Source organism: Symphalangus syndactylus, chromosome 3, assembly GCF_028878055.3.
Source record: "Symphalangus syndactylus isolate Jambi chromosome 3, NHGRI_mSymSyn1-v2.1_pri, whole genome shotgun sequence".
Lineage (NCBI taxonomy): Eukaryota > Metazoa > Chordata > Mammalia > Primates > Hylobatidae > Symphalangus > Symphalangus syndactylus.
Window position 1 is genome coordinate 23741495 of NC_072425.2, and position 19982 is coordinate 23761476.

At 39.6% G+C, this 19982-nt stretch overlaps 1 protein-coding gene and 1 pseudogene across 21 annotated transcripts in view; one reads left to right on the forward strand and one right to left on the reverse strand.

Moving 5' to 3' along the window:
• Positions 1 to 1063: 1063 nt before the first annotated feature.
• Positions 1064 to 19982, reverse strand: part of CNTRL (centriolin) — a 104388-nt gene continuing 85469 nt past the window's right edge. For 8 of the 21 annotated variants that reach the window (XM_063636033.1, XM_063636039.1, XM_063636040.1 and 5 more), the window contains 16 exons: positions 19807 to 19971; positions 18418 to 18577; positions 17083 to 17175; positions 16737 to 16852; positions 16437 to 16654; positions 13626 to 13783; positions 12540 to 12613; positions 11006 to 11194; positions 10362 to 10587; positions 8861 to 9066; positions 7475 to 7519; positions 7132 to 7272; positions 5138 to 5404; positions 4910 to 4972; positions 3423 to 3629; positions 1064 to 1505 (listed from right to left, as the gene is read on the reverse strand). In XM_063636033.1, the coding sequence (XP_063492103.1) occupies positions 1482 to 1505; positions 3423 to 3629; positions 4910 to 4972; positions 5138 to 5404; positions 7132 to 7272; positions 7475 to 7519; positions 8861 to 9066; positions 10362 to 10587; positions 11006 to 11194; positions 12540 to 12613; positions 13626 to 13783; positions 16437 to 16654; positions 16737 to 16852; positions 17083 to 17175; positions 18418 to 18577; positions 19807 to 19971 (2352 nt within the window). In that variant the 3' untranslated portion in view covers positions 1064 to 1481. The remainder of the gene's footprint in view (positions 1506 to 3422; positions 3630 to 4909; positions 4973 to 5137; positions 5405 to 7131; positions 7273 to 7474; positions 7520 to 8860; positions 9067 to 10361; positions 10588 to 11005; positions 11195 to 12539; positions 12614 to 13625; positions 13784 to 16436; positions 16655 to 16736; positions 16853 to 17082; positions 17176 to 18417; positions 18578 to 19806; positions 19972 to 19982) is intronic. The other 13 variants (XM_063636043.1, XM_063636035.1, XM_055271244.2 and 10 more) reach the window with 5 other exon arrangements.
• LOC129480019 (uncharacterized) lies at positions 1822 to 1966 on the forward strand (annotated as a pseudogene).

Here is a 19982-nt window from a genome sequence, read left to right on the forward strand (position 1 = left end):
AGTATAATTTCTTTGGAAAGATGTCTTTTGAAGCCAGCTGTTAAGCTTCATACATTACCTCCCTTCTCAAATTCCGTAAGACAGTAGTTTTGGGGAACTTTTTTGCCCATGTGTCCACTGTTTTAAGTGTGATTTTAAAAAAATGAGTGGTTCAGTTCATTCCCTTAAACAGAAGAAAAGACCAAATAATTACCTTCCATTCCTCTTCATGTGGGAGTATAGAAAGGGTTCATGTGGCATTTTAGAGAAAAGATAATTTATCCTCATTCAACACAGGCCCAGAAAATGGTGTCCCAGAAGGAATTCAATAATTGTGACTAGGCCAGGCCTTTTAGCATTTTGCTAAGACGTGAAACAAAAAAATGTAAATACAAAAGAAATCAAGTTTTGTTTTGAAAGTAGATGCCTTCTAGAACTTACTGTGTATTAATAAATTGTCACTTTCATTGTCTTTATTGTAACTCCATTGATCCCGTATCTTAACGGTCCACTTCTAGCCAAATAACTGTTTTGGAATAAAAACCTTGGTGGTGAGGGATTACTGCACTGTGCTGTTCTGTACTATAGTAACAGGGTAACATGCCTTTTGTGACTCAAAAGCTGTCTAGTAGTGATCTAGAAAAGAGTTCCCGAGAATATTTTAAAACTTACTACATATTTCCCCCTTGGGAATAATTATGCCACATTGTGAGAGCAGTTGCTGTTCTAGTTTTTAAAGAAATGTATACATCAATCATGGAGTTGTGCTGTTAATTATAGTAGTTCAAAATTTTAAAAGGCAACACAATTTGAATTTATCACTGGGTCAGATTCTCCAAGGTACAAAGTTTTCCTGATTTTCCACCGAAGAATATGTTGTCTGAGGAAAGGCATCTGAAGCATAATAGTTTTATAATTGATGTATTTCCAAATGATGAAACCTTCATTGATAAGTATAATGTACTTCAGCCTCCAGGTAAAAGAAAACCACCTGAAAGATTACTTACTTGGAATTAAGGTAAAAATTTGATGGCTTTTCCATAGAATGGCCTGTGAAGTGTAAAGTCAAGAGGACAGACCCAAGTTGATTGTTATCTTTTATTTTCATAAGAAAAATAGATTTTAAGCAAAATTCAAAAATGACACTATAAAGAGGGCCTTAAGTACATTCTTTTTAAAATTATTTACCAGTTTGTAGGTTCAAATATGCAGTTAAAATCACTGGTTTTTTAAAAAAAAACATGTTACAAAGATATAAAAAAAAAAAAAGCTCAGCCACACGTTGGTTTAAATTCCCATATGCAACTGTTCCCATATGTACTGTGTACAAGTGATTTATAAAAACATTGGCATTAATGGTACAGGCAAAGTAAACTACAGTGGAGTTTCAGAATCTCAGTTCACTGCATCTTGATTAAAAAAACCATGTGACATTCCAGTTATGAAGTCAGTGAGGTAGTGGAGGTGTTTTCCTTGAATATATTTACACAAGACAGTATTTCTCATCTGGCTGAGGCATTCTTTTCCTACAGTAAGACAAAAGGATAAATCAAATTCTTGAAACAGTAAAAACAGTCTCAACTAAGTGATGGCATGATGGCTTATAGGTAAATTACATATTTGAGTACCTCTTTGGAAAAATGTTTTAAGATGAACCAGTGTACAAAATTCTGAGAAAAAATTAAACGGTTATTCTTAAAACTGCTAAAATTCAAGATCCTCCAATTAAAAGTTCTAGTTTAAAAAAAAAATCTCTGTAACATCTATCCTGTGAGCAGGGATGGCATCAGTGTCAGTAACTGTCTAGTGGTTCTGATGGACCTTGTAGAACTTGTTGGAAGGAGCTCTCAGCCTTTTGGCTAAGATCAAGTGTAGTATCTGTTCTTACCAGAAAAAAGGGGAAACAAAATGTTACGCTCAGAAGCTAGCCCCCTAACTTTTAATTAGTTCAGGCTTTTATCCCACATAGGCCTGGATTACAACCCCAGACTTCTAAATAATTTTACCAATCTCGCCCCTACCCATTGTGCATTGGTTGCCTTTAAAGCAGCTAAATAACTCTGGCTGCCACCTTGAGCTGGTAATTGAACCTGGCTCTTAAGCCCTTGTGCACTCTTCTCTCACTACTCTGGGTTGTCTTATCCCCAAAGCTTCCCTATTCAATGCCCAGTGCCTCTCACACTCCTCCTCGAACCCTGCCCTGAGGCCCACGATGATTTTGGTCTTTACCTGACTGGGTCCCACCACAGATGGTGTTAAGATAATCATATTCAGATGGCCTTGCTGCTACTAATTAGCTGTGTGACCTAGGTAAGTCACTTGCCCACCTTGGGCATATTAAAGAGGCAATTGTCCTTGAAAGCTCCTTGTGGCTCCACCATTAAAATATACTGCTCTGTGGTAAAGACAGATTAGCCCGTAAGTCCTGCTGTTGTCCTTTGCTATGTCCTTGACCAAATCATTTATCATTTTGTACAGATTCCTTATCTATATAAAGGTTACCTCCAAGAATGTAAAAATTAAATGAGATGATATATATAAAGTTTTGTATGTGCACACAATAGGCAATTGAAAATGGAAGCTGTTACCTATCTCTGACAGTTGTGTGTGCTACTACTTACCAGTTCCATGAGTCTATTTCATGTTCCTCTTAAATGCTTATTAACCTTATCTAAGCTCACACAGAAAACCTTTGTGAAATTCAGGGTTTTTATAGACCCTAGGTTAAGAGGTCTGAATTCCAACTTTGTAAATGTAAATTACAAAATGCAGGGAGACATACTAAACTAGGACTCATATTGGCCTCACAGGTCTAAGCTCTTTATATTGACAGAGTAGGAAATAAAGAAATCCAGAAGTGGAGGACATAAATAGTAGAATTAACTATATCCCTGCCAGGTCATCCAATCTGCAGTTGTAGTCTGTTTCCTAAGCCATCAGCTTATCTACCTCTACCAAGTCTTTGTTAAGACAAGTTTTTCAGAGAGTTGAAGGTGGCATAATTTATATCTTTCCGAATCTCCTCTAGATTATACACCCCATGACTTTTAAGTACTTTCCATGTAATATATTAAATCCTTTCTTACGAGTTTCCTCTTGGCGCAGCATGGTGGCTCACGCCTGTAATCCCAGCATTTTGGGAGGCCGAGGCAGGAGGATCGCTTGAGCCCAGGAGTTTGAGACCCGCCCTGGCAACACAGCAAGACGCCCATCTCTACAAAAAATTTTAAAAAGTAGCCAAGCCAAGTGGTGTGTGCCTGTAGTCCCAGCTACATGGGAGGCTGAGGTGGGAGGATAGCTTAAGCCTGGGAGGTCAAGGCTGCAGTGAGCTGTGATGGTACCAGTACACTCCAGCCTGGGCGGTACGGCAAGACCTTGTCTCAAAAAAAGACAACAAACAACCTCAGGCTATTGTTTTGTTTTTAAAAAGAGCTGCTGCTTACCTGATTTTGTCCAAGTTGAGAGTCCCCTGTGAGGGAAGACTCCAGCTGAGACAGACTGGGTGATGACGCTGAATCTGCAGAGGTGCTGGTGACCAATTCCCCTAAAGCATCTACTTGGCTCCTCAAACTGTGTAAAGTGCCCTCTGTCTGCCGCTTTCCTTTAATTAATACTTCTGCTTGCTTGGACATACAGTGTCGGAGTTGGGCCTGAAAAGTGTTGTTAAGACTTAGGGTTTTACACAGAAGAAATGTACCAGAACTACCGCTCAGCTTCCTCACATACATTTGATAGGCAAATCTGGCTAACAGTAGGAATGGCTGTCGAAAATGCTCATCTTTGAAACGAAGTGTAGGAGGTGCCAGGTGGATACTTAGTGTGCATAAACCTTTACTTTTCTGTGTTGTCATTAACTGGGACTTTTACTTTGCCCGTTTTTTCCATGCTAGCAGTGCTTAGGATTTCTGTATCCCTTGCTTCTCCATTAAATTATTGCCTCATCTCTTTTTTCCTTTTCTGTTATGACTGAGAAGATCAGTTTATACTTGACAACTGGAGTGTCTCCTGATTATGTATTTTTTTCCTAAGTCTCAGTTTCTTGTCTATAACTGACTAGGTATTAAATCCTCGACTTCATACTACTTTTTGGCTTTTGCCCCTGCTATAATCAAATTATTCTCTCAAAGTCTATAGCAGCGCTGTCCAACAGAACTTTCTGCAATGATGGGAATGTTCTACCTCTGGCTATCAATATAGAAGCCACTAGACACATGTGGCTATAAAGCACTTGAAATGTGGCAAATGAATAACTGAATTTTTAACTTAATTATAATTTATTAAAATTTAAATAACCACACATGGCTGGAGACTATTGTTGGACATCACAGGACTCCACTCAATACTATAGCACTGCACTCTCATCCCATGCTGTCTACATAGCCATTCCACCCACATAAATGTAACCTCCCACCTATACTCTTAACTCTCAAATCTTTAGGTCAACACTGATCAGTAATCCTAGACTCCTATTTTTGGCTGCCTACAGACAGATATCCTTCCCTGGATATCTCACAAGGCCTTCAAAGTCAACATGTTCTGAGTCAAACAATTCCTTATCTGACATTCAGCCTACTTTTCCAGTATCCCAAATCTTTCCTGCCACCACTGGCCTGTGATAACCTTATAGTTCATCACTGTGTTTCTACTTCCTGTCCCAAATACTTAGATTCTATCAGTTCTAGCTGAGGTAAAGCAGCATTACATAGGTTAAAGAACATTGGAGTCAACACAAGAAGTCATGGTTTTGAACACTGACTGCCATTTACTGTGTGACACCAACTCCTCGGAGCTTCAGACATGCCATCCCTGACACTGCCGGCAGTGCTGCAACAGCATGGATGTGAAAGCATCAGGTAAATGTAACTTTCCCCTCCCCTCCCCAATGTGCCCAGTATCTCATACTGATTTTTTGTTTGTTTTAAAGGGCAACCTTGAGTCGGTCTTCCCGGTGACGCAGTTTCTCCCGGAGTGCTTCTCCACGCCAGTGCTCATCCTTTCTCAGAGGGAAAATGGAGATACCATGAATCATCTGCTGCTACAAGTGGAAGCCAACCAGCCTTTCCCTCCCCTACCCCAGCACCCCCACATCTGTGTTTTAGCTTAGCTGGGGGAGGCAGTCAATCCTACGAACCCAGAGAATAGCAGGATAAACTCTTACCATTATGTGAACTTGAGAAAAGTTCAGTTTTTCTTCAAAAGGTCCCTCATTCATGGTAAATGGAAGGTTCTCTTTCAAGCTTTCCAATTCTCCTTCTAGGTTTTTGTTTCTTTCCAAAATAGCTTCTAGATCTGCTGGTAGTTCTGGAAGAAACTGATTAAGATTCTTCAAGCTGGTTCTGATTTCATCCTTCACCTCAGATTTAAGTGTCCTCATTGCGTCACTGATTTCCATTTGTCTTCTCTCCAAATCTTTTTGGTTTGCCATCTAAACAGTGAGTTGGTGTCAAATATCATTGTGTAAAATTTCAGACTTACTTGGAATTGAGCTGTATGATGTGCCATGTATTTAAAGATCTATAAATATCAACTACTATGATTACTAGAACTGTAAAAACTTGTGATTTTTCAGATACTCCATTACTAGAACTGTAAAAACTTGTGATTTTTCAGATATTCAAGAATCTATAAGCTACTGAATAAATTATTTTATTGGCATTTTCACTGGAACAACTTTCATTTAGAAAAGGCATGTGCATAAAGTTCCTTGAAGGTGAATTACTCTATAGAAGACAATCTCTTTGGAGTCAAAGCTAGTTACCAATCTCATTTCCAGTATTACCAGTATGACAGGGTGGGTAAGTTGGCTAACATCTGATCCTCCATTACCTCATTTATACATGGAGATAAATACCTTCTGCTCAGAAATGTGAAAACTAAGTGAGAATTTACATGAAGCACCTCAGTGGCACCCAACTGGCAACTAGAGTAAATAAGCCACAAATGAGAAAAGGGCCATTTACTGAAATAAGTCATAAGTGATCTGGATTATAAATGCTAATGCTGGAATTTTTTAAGTGAAGAATCTGGTGGCTTGGCAATATACATTTTTTTTTTTTTAAAGACAGGGTCTTGCTCTGTAACCCAGGCTGGAGTGCAGTGGCACAATCTTGGCTCACTGCAGTCTCAACCTCCCAGGCTCAAGCAATCCTCCCACCTCAGCCTCCCGAATATCTGGGACTACAGGTGTATGCCACCACACCTAGCTACTTTTTGTATTTTTAGTAGAGACGGGGTCTTGGCATGTTTCCCAGGCTGGTCTTGAACTCCTGAGCTCAAGCGATCCACCTACCTTGGCCTCCTAAAGTGTTGGGATTACAGGAATGCAGCACCGCACCCAGCCTAGAGGTTTCTTAAAGTGTTACCAACTGCATTTGATGCCTGAGACTACTCTATGTGGCTCTACCCCATATAGAGCTTAGTGAAATATGAAATTTATACCTACTGCTAATTGCCTTACCAAATTTGCAAAGGCAAACTCACTAAGGGCTTGTGGTCTTTAATTTTTTTTAGTTATTTTTTCTTGAACTAAATGGTGGGTATATGTGGGGCATCAGGGGATTGGAAGCACAGATGAAACTAGAATGGCCACATGGGGTCATCCAAAGGACTAAGTATAGCAGGGCCAAATGAGTGGCCACAGCAGCCCGACTAGAGTTCAGGGATGGCCCAGATGCTCTAAAGGACACCAGAGAGATCAAGGATTAGAGACTCTACCAGTCCAGGCATGAACTGGTTTAATACTCTCTGCCTGTCTACATTATGTGATATCAAAGGTTTCCCCCTGGACCATCTTTTCTTCCTCAAGGGGTAGGGGAGGTTTTGGCTCCTATAGACTTGTTTATGGCATAAAATCTAACATTTCAACATAATTCTTTGGGACATGAAATATGATGCTCAAGAATTACCTTTTTTCCTTGAAAAACTAACATTTTAAGAGCTTGTCAAATTTAAGAGAATTTTGTAAGTATATTTTTAATAGTCGAGGTGCATTTCTAAATTTTAAGGCTAAAAAACCAGATTTGACTTAAAGAACATTCTTATAATCAGCTTCTCTATACTGCTATAGAAAGGATATTAAAAACAATACAATCTGCCTGAGCCCAATGAGTCCTCTCTCCCCAGGCTGGTCAGCTGGGTTTCCTGGGCACACACCTGTTTCTTGAGCTCCGTGTACTCATACTGCATCTGGTTGAGCTCCTTCATCAGGCGCCTGGCCCGCTCATGGTTGTCCTGGGCTACCAGTTCAATTGTTGCCATTTCCTTTTGCATGCAGCTGTTCTCCTGTTTTTGCTCCTAGCACAGGAGGAAGAAAATAACTGTGCGATCTAACACGTGGAGGTGTGGTTTGCTGGCTTACACACTCACTAGCTCTATAACTTCATTCCCCTTCTGGGCCTCAGCTTCTCTAGCTGTCAAATGGGGATAATTCTATCTGCCTTTCATGGGCAGATCAAATACAGCTGGGAGTATACACGTCAGAGTCTGTTAGCATTACCTTTGATAATAAGCTACTATCCCTTTCTGAGTCTTCATTAATTGTCTGTAAAATGAGAATAATAATACCCATCATCACAGGGTTACTGGTAGGATTAAATTTTAGACATCTATATTCCATCTTTATGATGATCTGCCTATCACTAGTTATAAGTGTATCCCCTTTGAGAGACACACATGGTTTAAAAGTTCCTTTCATACAACAGGGCTCCACTAACCCCTCCAGAGGGTAGTGGAAAAATCCACCCCCTTGACAGTTCCATTGCTGCTCACCTGCCCCCATCCACCATAAATTATTCTGACCTATCTGAGTGTCACTTCTCAATTTATTTCAAGGATGAAAGCATGGTAGATTGAGCTTCCTGGTTTTAGGATAATGATTAAAGCTAATGTTGGCCAAAAAGGGCAGGATGAGAAAAATTTGTAGGCACTGACTACAGTAGTGTAATAAAACTGGCCGGGCGCGGTGGCTCACGCCTATAATCCCAGCACTTTGGGAGGCCGAGGCGTGCGGATCACAAGGTCAGGAGTGCGAGACCAGCCTGGCCAACATGGTGAACCCCGTCTCTACTAAAAATGCAAAAATTAGCCAGGCATGGTGGCACACGCCTGTAATTCCAGATACTCAGGAGGCTGAGACAGGAGAATTGCGTGAACCTGGGAGGTGGAGGTTGCAGTGAACTGAGATCATGCCACTGCACTCCAGACTGGGCGACAGAGCAAGACTCTGTCTTGAAAATAAAAATAAAAATAAACTGTCTGTGAGCCGGGCACGGTAGCTCATGCCTGTAATCCCAGCACCTTGGGAGGCTGAGGCAGGTGGATCACCTGAGGTCAGGAGTTAAGGGCCAGCCTGGTCAACCTGGTGAAACCCCACCTCTACTAAAAATACAAAAATTAGTCGGGCGTGGTGGCACACACCTGTAGTCCCAGCTACTCAGGAGGCTGAGGCATGAGAATTGCTTGAACCCGGGAAGCAGAGGCTGCAGTGAACTGAGATCGCGCCACTCAATCTAGCCTGGGAGACAAAGCAAGATGCCATCTTAAAAAAAAACCGTCTAGAGAAGGCTTCTTCAACACCCCCTCCTCCCTGCCAGTGGAGGTGTAAACTGAGGCTTGCTGGCAGAACATGCTCTCTACTTCGTGCTGATAATGGCTGTTCACACGACAGTCTCCCCAGCCAGCCAGAGCTCCATTGAGGCTGCCACCCATCCCAGGTAAAATTTACCATCAGCTTCAAGGACAAATGAGCATAAATACACCAATAACAGTTGGGTTCAGGACTGGGTTGATGGGTAATTTATTTTCTCTATGTTGAAGTGGTGTTGCAGTTTAAAATTTTAAATTTATCATTTCCTCACAAACTGCCAAGGCAGCAGGTACTCACAAGAAGGTTTTTCTCCAGCTGGCTCCGCTGGATCTTAAGTGCTTCCTTCAGGCTGGCCACCTGCCTCTCAGCTTTCTTTCTTTCTGTCAAGAACTGGTTCCGCAGGAGGCTGAAGTCTGCCCTCATAGAATCTGCCTCTTTCTGGAGGGCCAACAGCTCACCTGACTTCTCCACCAATTGCTGCTCCCTTTCTGAAAGCTGCCGTTCTGAAATGAGCGTTTTCAGTAGGTTTAGCCAAAGACCCCGAGCCAGCTGTGGGCAGAGCTCCCCTTCCCTTGTGGCAGATGCATAATGGTGATATGCTACCCATGCAGGTGCTTTCCTCCATTACAAAGTCTTACAAGCCTACCCTTACCCACACCAAAGGCCCAGAAAAAGACCCAGATAAGGGTGCCTTTTGAAGTAATTGGTTCCTGGAGGGCCTGATCCCAGAGTGACAGATAGCTACTATCTTCTCTTTCAAGTCTTTGAGACCAGTGAGGGGAAACCCAGCGCCAATCCTGAAGTGTGTGGAACAGCTGAAATATTTTTTATAAACATTGATTTTCATAAAGGGAGATACACCAGTACTACTACTTTCCACAGGAGGCAGTGCAGTGGAAAGTGCGCAGGATTTGGAGCTGGCTCCTACACTGGCATGAGCCACATTTTATAGATGAGGAATACATTTCCTGATGTTCAATTGGAATCATGTATGCAAATGCCTGGTACATAGTGAGTACTCGACAGAGAATGCTTACGAAATAAAAGTGACATTTAAAAGATATTTTTCTCATCACCCTATTTACAGGAGCGCCCTGCCCAGATTTCACTTTTCAACAACTCTGGCATGATCAGAACGCAACATATTCTTTTAAGTTTCATTTTCATAATGAAATGATTGGGTCTGGGTATATCAACAGTTCCCAGGGAAAAAGGAATAATAACCCTTTCAGATCCCCAAGCCCACAACATTTTCCGAGCACTGTTAAACCCTGGAGCCTAAGAAAGAGAAAAATCATTTACTGATGTGAGAACAATCATTTACCCTGGATTCCCATGTCAACTTCATTTATATATGGTTCAAGAGAGAACAAACTGACCTAAAAGCAAACACCTGTATTCTGGTACCATTCACTATGCCAAATCTGGACAGAAGAACTGTTAATATGATTTTTTTGACACTTGAGATGAAGTAGATCTTACTCGCAAAGCTCATAGGTAATATACTTTAAGAGTATCTTTTGGCAATTATTCACGTGAATGTTCCACTTTCCTGAGATGGCATTCTCAAAGGAGACAATACGAGCAAGGAAGGACTTGCTGGTCAGTCTCAGGATTAAATCTCTTCTCTGAACCTGCTTCCTCATCTTTCACAGGGCTATCGTACCTCCTGCTTTACTTCTCCTGCCTCCTCTCCTGGGCTCTGGCTGGACTCTGGATCTCTTTAAATACTTTTGCAAGACAACCAGCAGAGCCAACCCATACCCCATCTCCCAGTGAGAAGTTCCAGAATACATACTAGTTTGGGAGAGCATCTTCTCCAGGCTCTCACCCCACCTCTCCTCTTCCTGCAGAGTCCTAACACGCTCTTCAGCTGCCAGCACCTTTGAGAGCACTTGATCCAGTTTGCCTTTCTGGTCTGTTAATTCCTTTTCCAGCTGGTACTGCTGCTCCTTCAGTGTCACTTTACTGATTTCTAATTTGCTTTCTTCACTTTCTCTCTCTTTCTGGAGTCTCTGAAACATCTTAATAAAGAATAATCTTGATTAGTCATAAAACAACAAATAGTGTCCCAGAGAACCTGCATGGACATGAGACAGATTCTAGTTCAAAAGAAAGTGGAAGACAGCCCACAGGGACAATTCCATTACAGAGGTGATCAAGAGGGCTTGGGAAGCTATCTGGCCAGCATGTGAGGAGGGGATTCAAGCAGCAAATGGCATGTGGCTGTTAAGTATCTTTACAGGACCGATGTTCTATGATCGTTAAAGGTCTGTAAGAGAGTCACATAGTTGGTATAAACACTACCCATGGCTACACAGGGCAGTTAAGTGACACATAGTCCCATGGGGGATATTTCTCAGCAGCTTTCTGCCAGGGGAAAAATAGGCTCACATGAGCCACAAAATACTTTCTTTATGTAAAATCATAAATGTGTAGTACCATTTCTTGTTGGACTAGTTTGAGCTTGTTTTCTTCAATCTCATTCTGAAGCACTTGAAGTTGTTGTTGTTTTGTCTCCTCTTCTTTCTGACAGTCTTCAAACCTATTTGCCCATTCACTGATGTCCTTCTGGAGTCGAGTCTGCTCACTGAGCAATACATCCTGATGCTTGGTGGTGTGAAGCAGGTCCTTTAGGTGAAAGAACAAGTGGAAACTACTAATAAAGCCATCTTTATTAGAGGTGGCCAGTGCCAATCCAGTATCTATTAAGTCTGACAGAACGAGAGGCATAGAAGTTTATTTCCTTTATTATCTCAATAAACTTACAGGTACAATAGAATTTAGATGTCTAATCCAACTTTTTTTTTTTTTTTTTGACAGTCTTGCTCTGTTGCCAAGGCTGGAGTGCAGTGGCATGATCTCGGCTCACTGCAACCTCTGCCTCCCAGGTTCAAGCAATCCTCCCATCTCAGCCTCTCCAGTAGCTGGGACTACAGGCACATGCCCCATACCCAGCTAATTTTTTGTCTTGTTCGTAGAGATGGGGTTTCACCATGTTGGCCAGGCTGATCTCGAACTCCTGACCTCAAGTGATCCACCTGCCGTGGCCTCCCAAAGTGCTGGGATTACAGGCGTAAGCCACCATACCCAGCCTGTGTCTAATGTTAACTTTTTTTTTTTTTTTTTTTTTTTGAGACAGAGCTTTGCTCTTGTTGCCCAGGCTGGAGTACAATGGTGCAATCTCAGCTCACGGCAACCTCTGCCTCTCGGGTTCAAGCGATTCTCCTGCCTCAGCCTCTCGAGTAGCTGGGATTACAGGCATGTGCCACCACGCCTGGCTAATTTTGTATTTTTAGTAGAGATGGGGTTTCTCCATGTGGGTCAGGCTGGTCTTGAACTGCCGACTTCAGGTGATCTGCCCGCCTTGGCCTCCCAAAATGCTGGGATTACAGGTGTGAGCCACTGCACCTGGCATAACTCTTAATTTACACAATAGAAACTGAGGTCTAGAACTTGCTTGAAGTGCTTTGAATTACAGCACTACTCTCACAGGACAACACTGAATTACCTTTAAGAAAATCATTAGAAGTACGAGGGTCAAAAATCTGCTATATTCAATATCTGACAAGATAGAGGCCTAGATTTGGCGGGTACTCTATGGCTCAAGGAGTAATCAAATCTAAGCCCAGCCTTTAGAAGCCTCATCTGTCATGGATTAGAGATGGCCCGTCTGGTCCCTGAAGCCCCAAGAAGGGCTGCTGAGAGACTGCTGCTGGGCTGTGGTCTAGCCACCACCCTACTTACTAGCTTTGAGTAAAACTTTGTTTGTATCAAGAGTTCTAAGGCTAAAATAAATTAGCAAACCACTGCTCTCCACCAAAACTTTTATTTATGTGATGGTTATGTTATATAAATTGACCTATGGTATCTGCTGTTGTGAAGAGGAACCAGCCTACTTGATTTCTTTGTTATTTAAACCAATGGTCTGCATACCCTCAGTATACTACTAGAATATTACATTTGTTAACCTTACCTGTTTTGCTAGGTTCAAATGATCTTGGACATTAGCTAGTTCCTCCTGCAGTGAGTTTACTGCTTCTCGTTTTTCTACAGAAATGACATTCTCATGAAATAAGAAATACATACGTATTTACTGTACAGATTCCCATTAGCATTCCCAAAAAGTAGAGAAGTTGTTTTAAGCTTACTTCTGTTACATGTATGACTATGCCACACTATCTCATTAAAGGCCAAAAGAGAGTTACATGCACAATCCAGATTTGGGCTTGGAGCTCAGGTTTTTAAAGATTTTCATGTTCAAAATCTCACAATGAAAAAATTACAGATAATACTTAATGTTAGGTGTTTAAAAACAGCTACCTTCTGCATTGCTGGTAGAAATAGAAACTTAACCTTTCAGGAAGGCAATTTGGGAATAAATTTTTTATCTATACTGGCTTTGTCAATTACTAGCTGTGTGACATCTAGCAAGTCACTTCTCATTTAAGCAGTCACAAGAAACTAAGCTTCAGTTTCCTTATTTACAAATGAGTAAAATAATTTTTATCTCATAAAAATGTTATGAGGATTGAGAAAATGAAATACCAAGGACATAAAAAATGTTCAACAAGTATATTATTAGCTAGAATTACTCAGCAATTTCTTCTAAATAAATTATCATATTTATAAACATTTGGTAATTTTAAAATCTTCATTATTTACATCTTTGTTTTTGTTTTTCAAACTAGACACACACCCCTAGGAAAAATCTGGAAGGATATTCACCAAACTGTTACTAGGAATCTATGAGGAGTGAGGTCAACAGCAATTTTTATTTCTTTTTGCTATGTTTTCAAATTGTTCTCTAAGGAACATGAATTAGGTTTTTTTTTTTAAACTGACTTTATTGAGATAAAATTCACATATCATGTCCTATTTAAAGTGTACAATTCAAAAGCTTTTAGTATATTCCGAGTTGTGCAACCATTACCACAATCTAATTTTAGAAAGAAACTCCATGCTCATTAGCAGGAATTACTTCTGTCATAAGAAAAATCAAAGAAAGAATCTAACAAAGGGCAAGGAAATCACACACTTTCACTGTTTTGCTGCCTTATACCTTGGAGCTGCTGTTGCATTGCTGAAATGTCGTTATGCAGTGACAACTTGTCTCTGTTTAGTTGGTCTAGTTCCTGCTGCAGTTTTCTGACATTCAATTCCAACTTTTCTAAGTTTGATTGCTCCATTTTGCTATTTTCTTCTTCTGCTGCTAAAACCCTACCACAGAGAATAAGTCAGACTGTCAAATATACAAGCACACATAGGAGATGACTGAGGAACAGTGTTATCCTTTCACAACATACAGTTATGGAAAGTATAAATGATTATAAATCTTCACAAAATTTAAGACAACTCATTTTCAGAATCTTATCAGCTTTCTAAGTGGAGACTTTTTTCAAAAACTGACTCACTAAATTGAAGTTTTATAAAAATCATGGATTAAAAACATGGATAACATTCAGAATTCCAAAAATCTGATAAAAATGGAGCTGTGACAATTGAAAGAGTAGAAAACAATTATATGTACAGTAGGATCTGTCCATATAACAGACATGCATGAGCATGTATTGTAGTACATAAAGGGAGTCATACAGTGTGGACTTGCTTTTGGTCTGGCTTCTTTCACTCAACGTAGTTACTTTGAGATTCATCCATGTTTTGTATATCAATACTTCATTCCCTTCTTATTGCTGAGTAGTATTCTACAGTGTGGATATACCACAATTTGTTTATCTATTTACCAGGTGATAGACAATTTGGGTCATTTCTAGTTTTTGGGTATTACAAATAAGGCTGTCATGAACATTAGCATATACACTGTGTAGAAATATGCTTTCATTTCTCTTGAATAAATACAATACCTAGGAGTGGAATGGCTAGATCTTCCGGTTGGTGTATGTTTGATTTTTAAGTAACTGTTAAACTGTCTTCCAAAGTTTGACAGTTACTTAATACCATTTTACATGCCCCTCAATCATATATGAAAGTTCTGGCCGGATGTGGTGGCTTATGCCTGTAATCCCAGCACTTTGGGAGGCCAAGGCAGGTGGATCACGAGGTCAGGAGATCGAAACCATCCTGGCTAACACGGTGAAACCCTATCTCTACTAAAAATACAAAAAATTAGCCAGGCGTGGTGATGGTGCCTGTAGTCCCAGCTACTCAAGAGGCTGAGGCAGGAGAATGGCATGAACCCGGGAGGCGGAGCTTGCAGTGAGCCAAGATAGCGCCACTGCACTCCAGCCTGGGCAACAGAGCGAGAATCCATCTCAAAAAAAAAAAAAAAAAAAAAAAGTTCCTGGTTAACATTAACATTTGGTATGGTTGTTGTTCTAATAGGTGTGTAGTGATATCTCACTGTGGTTTTAATTTGCATTTCCCTAATGATTAATTATCCTGCGTATCTTTTCATGTGCTTATTTGCCATCCATTTATCTTCTGTAATGAAATGTCTGTTCAAATCTTTTGCCCATTTAAATAATTGGGTTGTCTTCTTACTGAGTTTTGAAAGTTCTTTATATATGTATTCTGAATACAAGTCCTTTATCAGATACATGGGTTGCAAATATTTTTTTCCCAACCTGTGACATATCTTTTCATTACCTTAACAGTGTCTTTTGAGGAGCAGATGTTTTAAATTTTGAAGTCTAATTTTATCAATTTATTATTTTATGGATCATGCTTTTGGTGTCATACCAAGAATTTTTGCCCACTCCAAGGTCACAAAAGTTTTCTATGTTTTATGTTTTCTTCTAGAAGTTTTATATTTAGGTTTTACATATATGTTTATGGTCCTATATATAAATATAAAAATAAATATGTATATATATATTTTTTTGAGACAGGGTCTCATTCTCACCCTGGCTGGAGTGCAGTGGTATCATCATGGCTCACTGCAGCCTCGATCTCCCTGGCTCAAACAATTCTCCAACCTCAGCTTCCCAACCTGGCTATTTTTAATTTTTTTTTTTTTTTGGCAGAGACAGGGTCTTTCTATGTTGCCTAGGCTGGTCTCAAACTCCTGGGCTCAAGTGATCCTCCTGCCTCAGCCTCCCAAAATGCTGGGATTACTGGCATAAGCCACCGTGCCTGGCCTTATTTTAAATTAATATTTATATATTATACATAGTGAGGTATGAATTGAAGTTCTTTTTTTGGTTTTGTATATCCAATTGTTTCAGCCAATATTTTTCTAAAAGACCATCTTTTCTCTACTGAAAAAGATGCCTTTGTATCTTTATCAAAATCAGTTGTTCACATATATGTCAGTTTATTTCTAGACTTTCTACTCTGTTCCATTGATCTATGTGTTTACACTAATACCACAGTGTTTTGATTACTACAGGTTTATAAAAGTGTTACAATCAGGTAGTGTTAGTCCTAAATTTTTGTTCTACTTTCTAAAAGTTGTTTTAGTGTCATACCTAAAAAATTGTATAAATTCTATTCTAGGTCTTAGAATAATTCGATTCTAGGTTCATATAATTTTAGAACCAGCTTGTCAATTTCCACAAGGAAAGGCTATTGAGATTTTAATTGTAACTGTTTTGAATCTAGAGATCAATTTGAAGAGAACTAAATCTTTAACAATGTTGTCTTCTGGTCCAGGAATAAGATATATATCTCCATTTATCTCCAGCATGTATTATTTTACTTAAAAATACCAAAATAGATTTAAAAAAAATGCTTTTGAGGAAAAAAAAAAAGCCAGAAGGAAACTCACCAAAAAATGCAACTGGCAAAATGTATTATGATACCAAGTTTGTGGTGTATTTTATCCTTTTCTCTATTTTCCAAATTTTTTATAGCGTGTTTAAAATGCTTTGGCTTGAAGAAGTGATCCTGCAAGCTTATTTGTTCTTGCTCTCACCTTTTGGTTTGTGCCAACTTTTTTCCCCAAATGTCACATTTCTCTTGGAGATCTTCCTTTTCTTTGCTCAAACACTCAACACACGATTGTAAAGCTCGGGACTCAGCAGTCATTCGTTCTATTTCTCGTTTATCCCTCTCGAGGAGCTGCTTCTGCCACTCTATTTCCCCTTTCTGCTGCTGGGCTATCTGCTGCAAATTCTCTAACTCCAGTTTCTCCTAAATCAGGTAAAAAACGACTCAAACATCTTAAATGAAAAAGACTTCAGTTTCTTAAGGGTACATTGGCTTTGTTCATTACCTCTAGCACTGCCACCTGAGTCTTCTCTAATTCAGATACCCTTTGGTCATGTTGTAGCTTCAAACCTTGTAGCTCATTGTTTTCAAGTTGCAACATGTCCAGAATATTCTTTAGTTCTAAGGGATAGAAACAAAGCATGGTCCGTGATATTAAATGAACTTGGAAAACATTTACAAAATGAAACAGAAAACAATGCTATTACTAAAACAAGATAATTTTAAAAATTTTGTTGAGCTGAATTAATGGTGCTAATTTTATTTTTAATAAAAAATTCTCTAAAAGTATCATTAAATACTATTTAATTTGTTAAAAACATTTTTAACAAGCCAGGTGCAGCAGCACGCACCTGTAATCCCAGCCATTTGGCAGGCTGAGGTGTAAGGATTGCTTGAGCCCAGGAGTTTGAGACTAGCCTGGTTGACAGAGCAAGATCCCATCTCTATATAAATAAATAAACAGACAAACATTTTAACAAAAACATTTAATTAACAAAGATCTGGTTCCAGAGCATTTGCTTCTACATAAAAGAATCAACAAAAAGTATTTTATATAAAATTGATCAAAATAAATTAAAAATACTTTGAAATACAGACTGAGATTTACATAACAATTTTTGGCCTTTGAAATACAGATATTTAAATATTAACTTTTTCTCTGATTATAGAGATACTTGCTTACTGTAGAAAAGCTGGAAAATACAAAAAAAAACATAAGAGAAAAAAATTAAAACCCATCATTATTTCACCACCCCAAATCACTGTTACAATAGCATTTTGATGTATTTTCTTCTAAGAATGCATGTGCGTGCACGCGTGCATGCGTGCATGCACACACACACACACACTCTCTCACAGATTTTAAAATAAACTGGGACTATACTCCATATTCATTTTTTACCTACTTTTTTTCATTCTTCTCATTGGCATGTTTGCATGTCATTAAATGTTAAAAATACGGCTTTTAAATTGGTTATCTGTTTCCAATTTTTTAGGGGGTGCGGTGGAACAGGGTCTTCCTCTGTTTCCCAGGCTGAAGCATAGTGGCATAGTCATAGCTCACTGCAGCCTTGACCTCCTGAGCTCAAGGGATCCTCCCTGCTTGGCCTTCTGAATAGCTGGGACTATAGGTGCACATCAATGTGCATCACTAATTTTTGAATATTTTTGTAGAGATGGGGTCTCACTACATTGCCCAGGTAGTTTTGAACTCCTGGGCTCAAGCAATCCTCTTGCCTCAGCCTCCCAAAGAGCTGGGATTATAGGCATGAACCACCACACCCAGCCTGTTTCCAAATTTTGTCATTATAAATATTGCTGCGATGTACATACTTGCCCTTTCTGGAGGAGTAGAAATGGGCTGACTGGTTCAACAGGTGTGAATTTTAAGAGCCTTGAAACACTGGGAGATTGTTGCAGTTTATACCTCAATTGATAGACTATGAATACTCTTCTTTCAGCACACCCTGATCAGCAATGAGCATGATTATTTTGCTTTTAAATAAAGTTTATCAATTAAAATGGCAGAAAATAACATCATATTCCTTTTATAACCTGCTTGCTTTGCTTATTAGTAGTAAGGTTAAACTTTAAAGTTTTTTTGGCCATTTGTTATTTTTTCTGTGACTTGTAATACAGACATTTCCAACCTCAAACTTTGTATGATTGTTTTCCTTTAAACTTACCGGTTTTATGTTTAGACATCTGCCTTAAAACAACCTGAAGATTTTCTTCCTCTTTTTCAATTTCCTGCTTTATAAGTGTAAGTTGAGTTTTTCTTTCACTAATCTGAACGTTTAGTTCTCCTTTCTGAAAACTCAGTTCTTCCAGAAGAGATTTTACTTCCTGTGTTTGAAAAAAAAAAAGTTATTCCCTCCTGTGACTGTAAATGAAAATTACTTCAAAATAAGTTGTTATTGTTTTATTTCATAAATTCTAATTTGGAAACAAGCTCATTTTTGCCTTTTATGTCAAGAACAGCATTATATTTTGCAGAAATCTATTTCTATATAATAGAAGAAAGTAACATATTCTCTTCATCTAAATATATTTGCAATATTACTATAAGCAAGGCAATGTGCTATAGAGAGAAAAGCCTGACTGAGACATGGCTCCTGCTCTGGAGGGGCTTAGTACCTTGTTGAGTGGTAAGGCAGGGAACATAAACATGATCACAAAAGGCTAGGCCTTCATGCCCTAGGAAACATGCAGACAGAGTGTTTCTAAACTCAAAAGAAGGAAACTCCTTCTTCCAGGAGAAATAAAAAGGTCAGAGAAGTTTTCTTTTTTTTTTTCTTATGTTTTTTAAACTGCATAATAGAAATGCTTTATTATTTTAATTTTTTTATTATTATACTTTTAGGGTACATGTGCACAATGTGTAGGTTTGTTTGTTACATATGTATACATGTGCCATGGAAATTGAGTCTCACTTTGTCACCAGCCAGGGTGCAGTGGCTCGATCTTGGCTCACTGCAATCTCCGCCTCCCGGGTTCAAGAGTGCCATGGTGCAATCTCGGCTCACTGCAACCACCACTTCCCGAGTTCAAGCAATTCTCCTATCTCAGTCTCCCGAGTAGCTACGATTACAGGCGCATGCCACCATGCCTGGCTAATTTTTGTATTTTTAGTAGAAATGGGGTTTCACCATGTTGGCCAGGATGGTCCATCTCTTAACCTCGTGATCCACCCGCCTTGGCCTCCCAAAGTGCTGGGATTACAGATGTGAGCCACTGTACCTGGCCAGAAGTTTTCTAAGAGGAGGTGGCATGAAGCTGCGCCATGAGGAATAGGTGGGATCTGGCTAGTGATAGGGGAGAAAGGGAATTCCTGGAGAAGAAATGGTATGAGAAAGGTACAGGGGCAGGAGAACTTTGAGCATACACAGAAAACAACAGAGGGGGAACTGCACATGACAGCCGCTGCATGGATACCTAACAACACCAAACTGATTTTACAGAGGCAAGATTTCAGGAATTTATATTTTCATTTGGGGAGAAGCAATGAAAATACATCAAAGTAAACCTATAGCACTGTCCTAGGACTCTTCAGAAAACCCAAATAAAAAACACACCCTAATGTGATTGCACTTCTCAGTTACTTCAGTCTCTCCCAGTCTCAGAGCTTCCTGGAGGTCAGCTTTTGCCTGGACCATGCTTCCTTGGAGTAGATGCAGCTCCTCCTTTTTATGCCCTAACTGCCTGTCCAAGACAGCCATCTCCTGCTGCTGACTTGTCACCTGTATTAAAG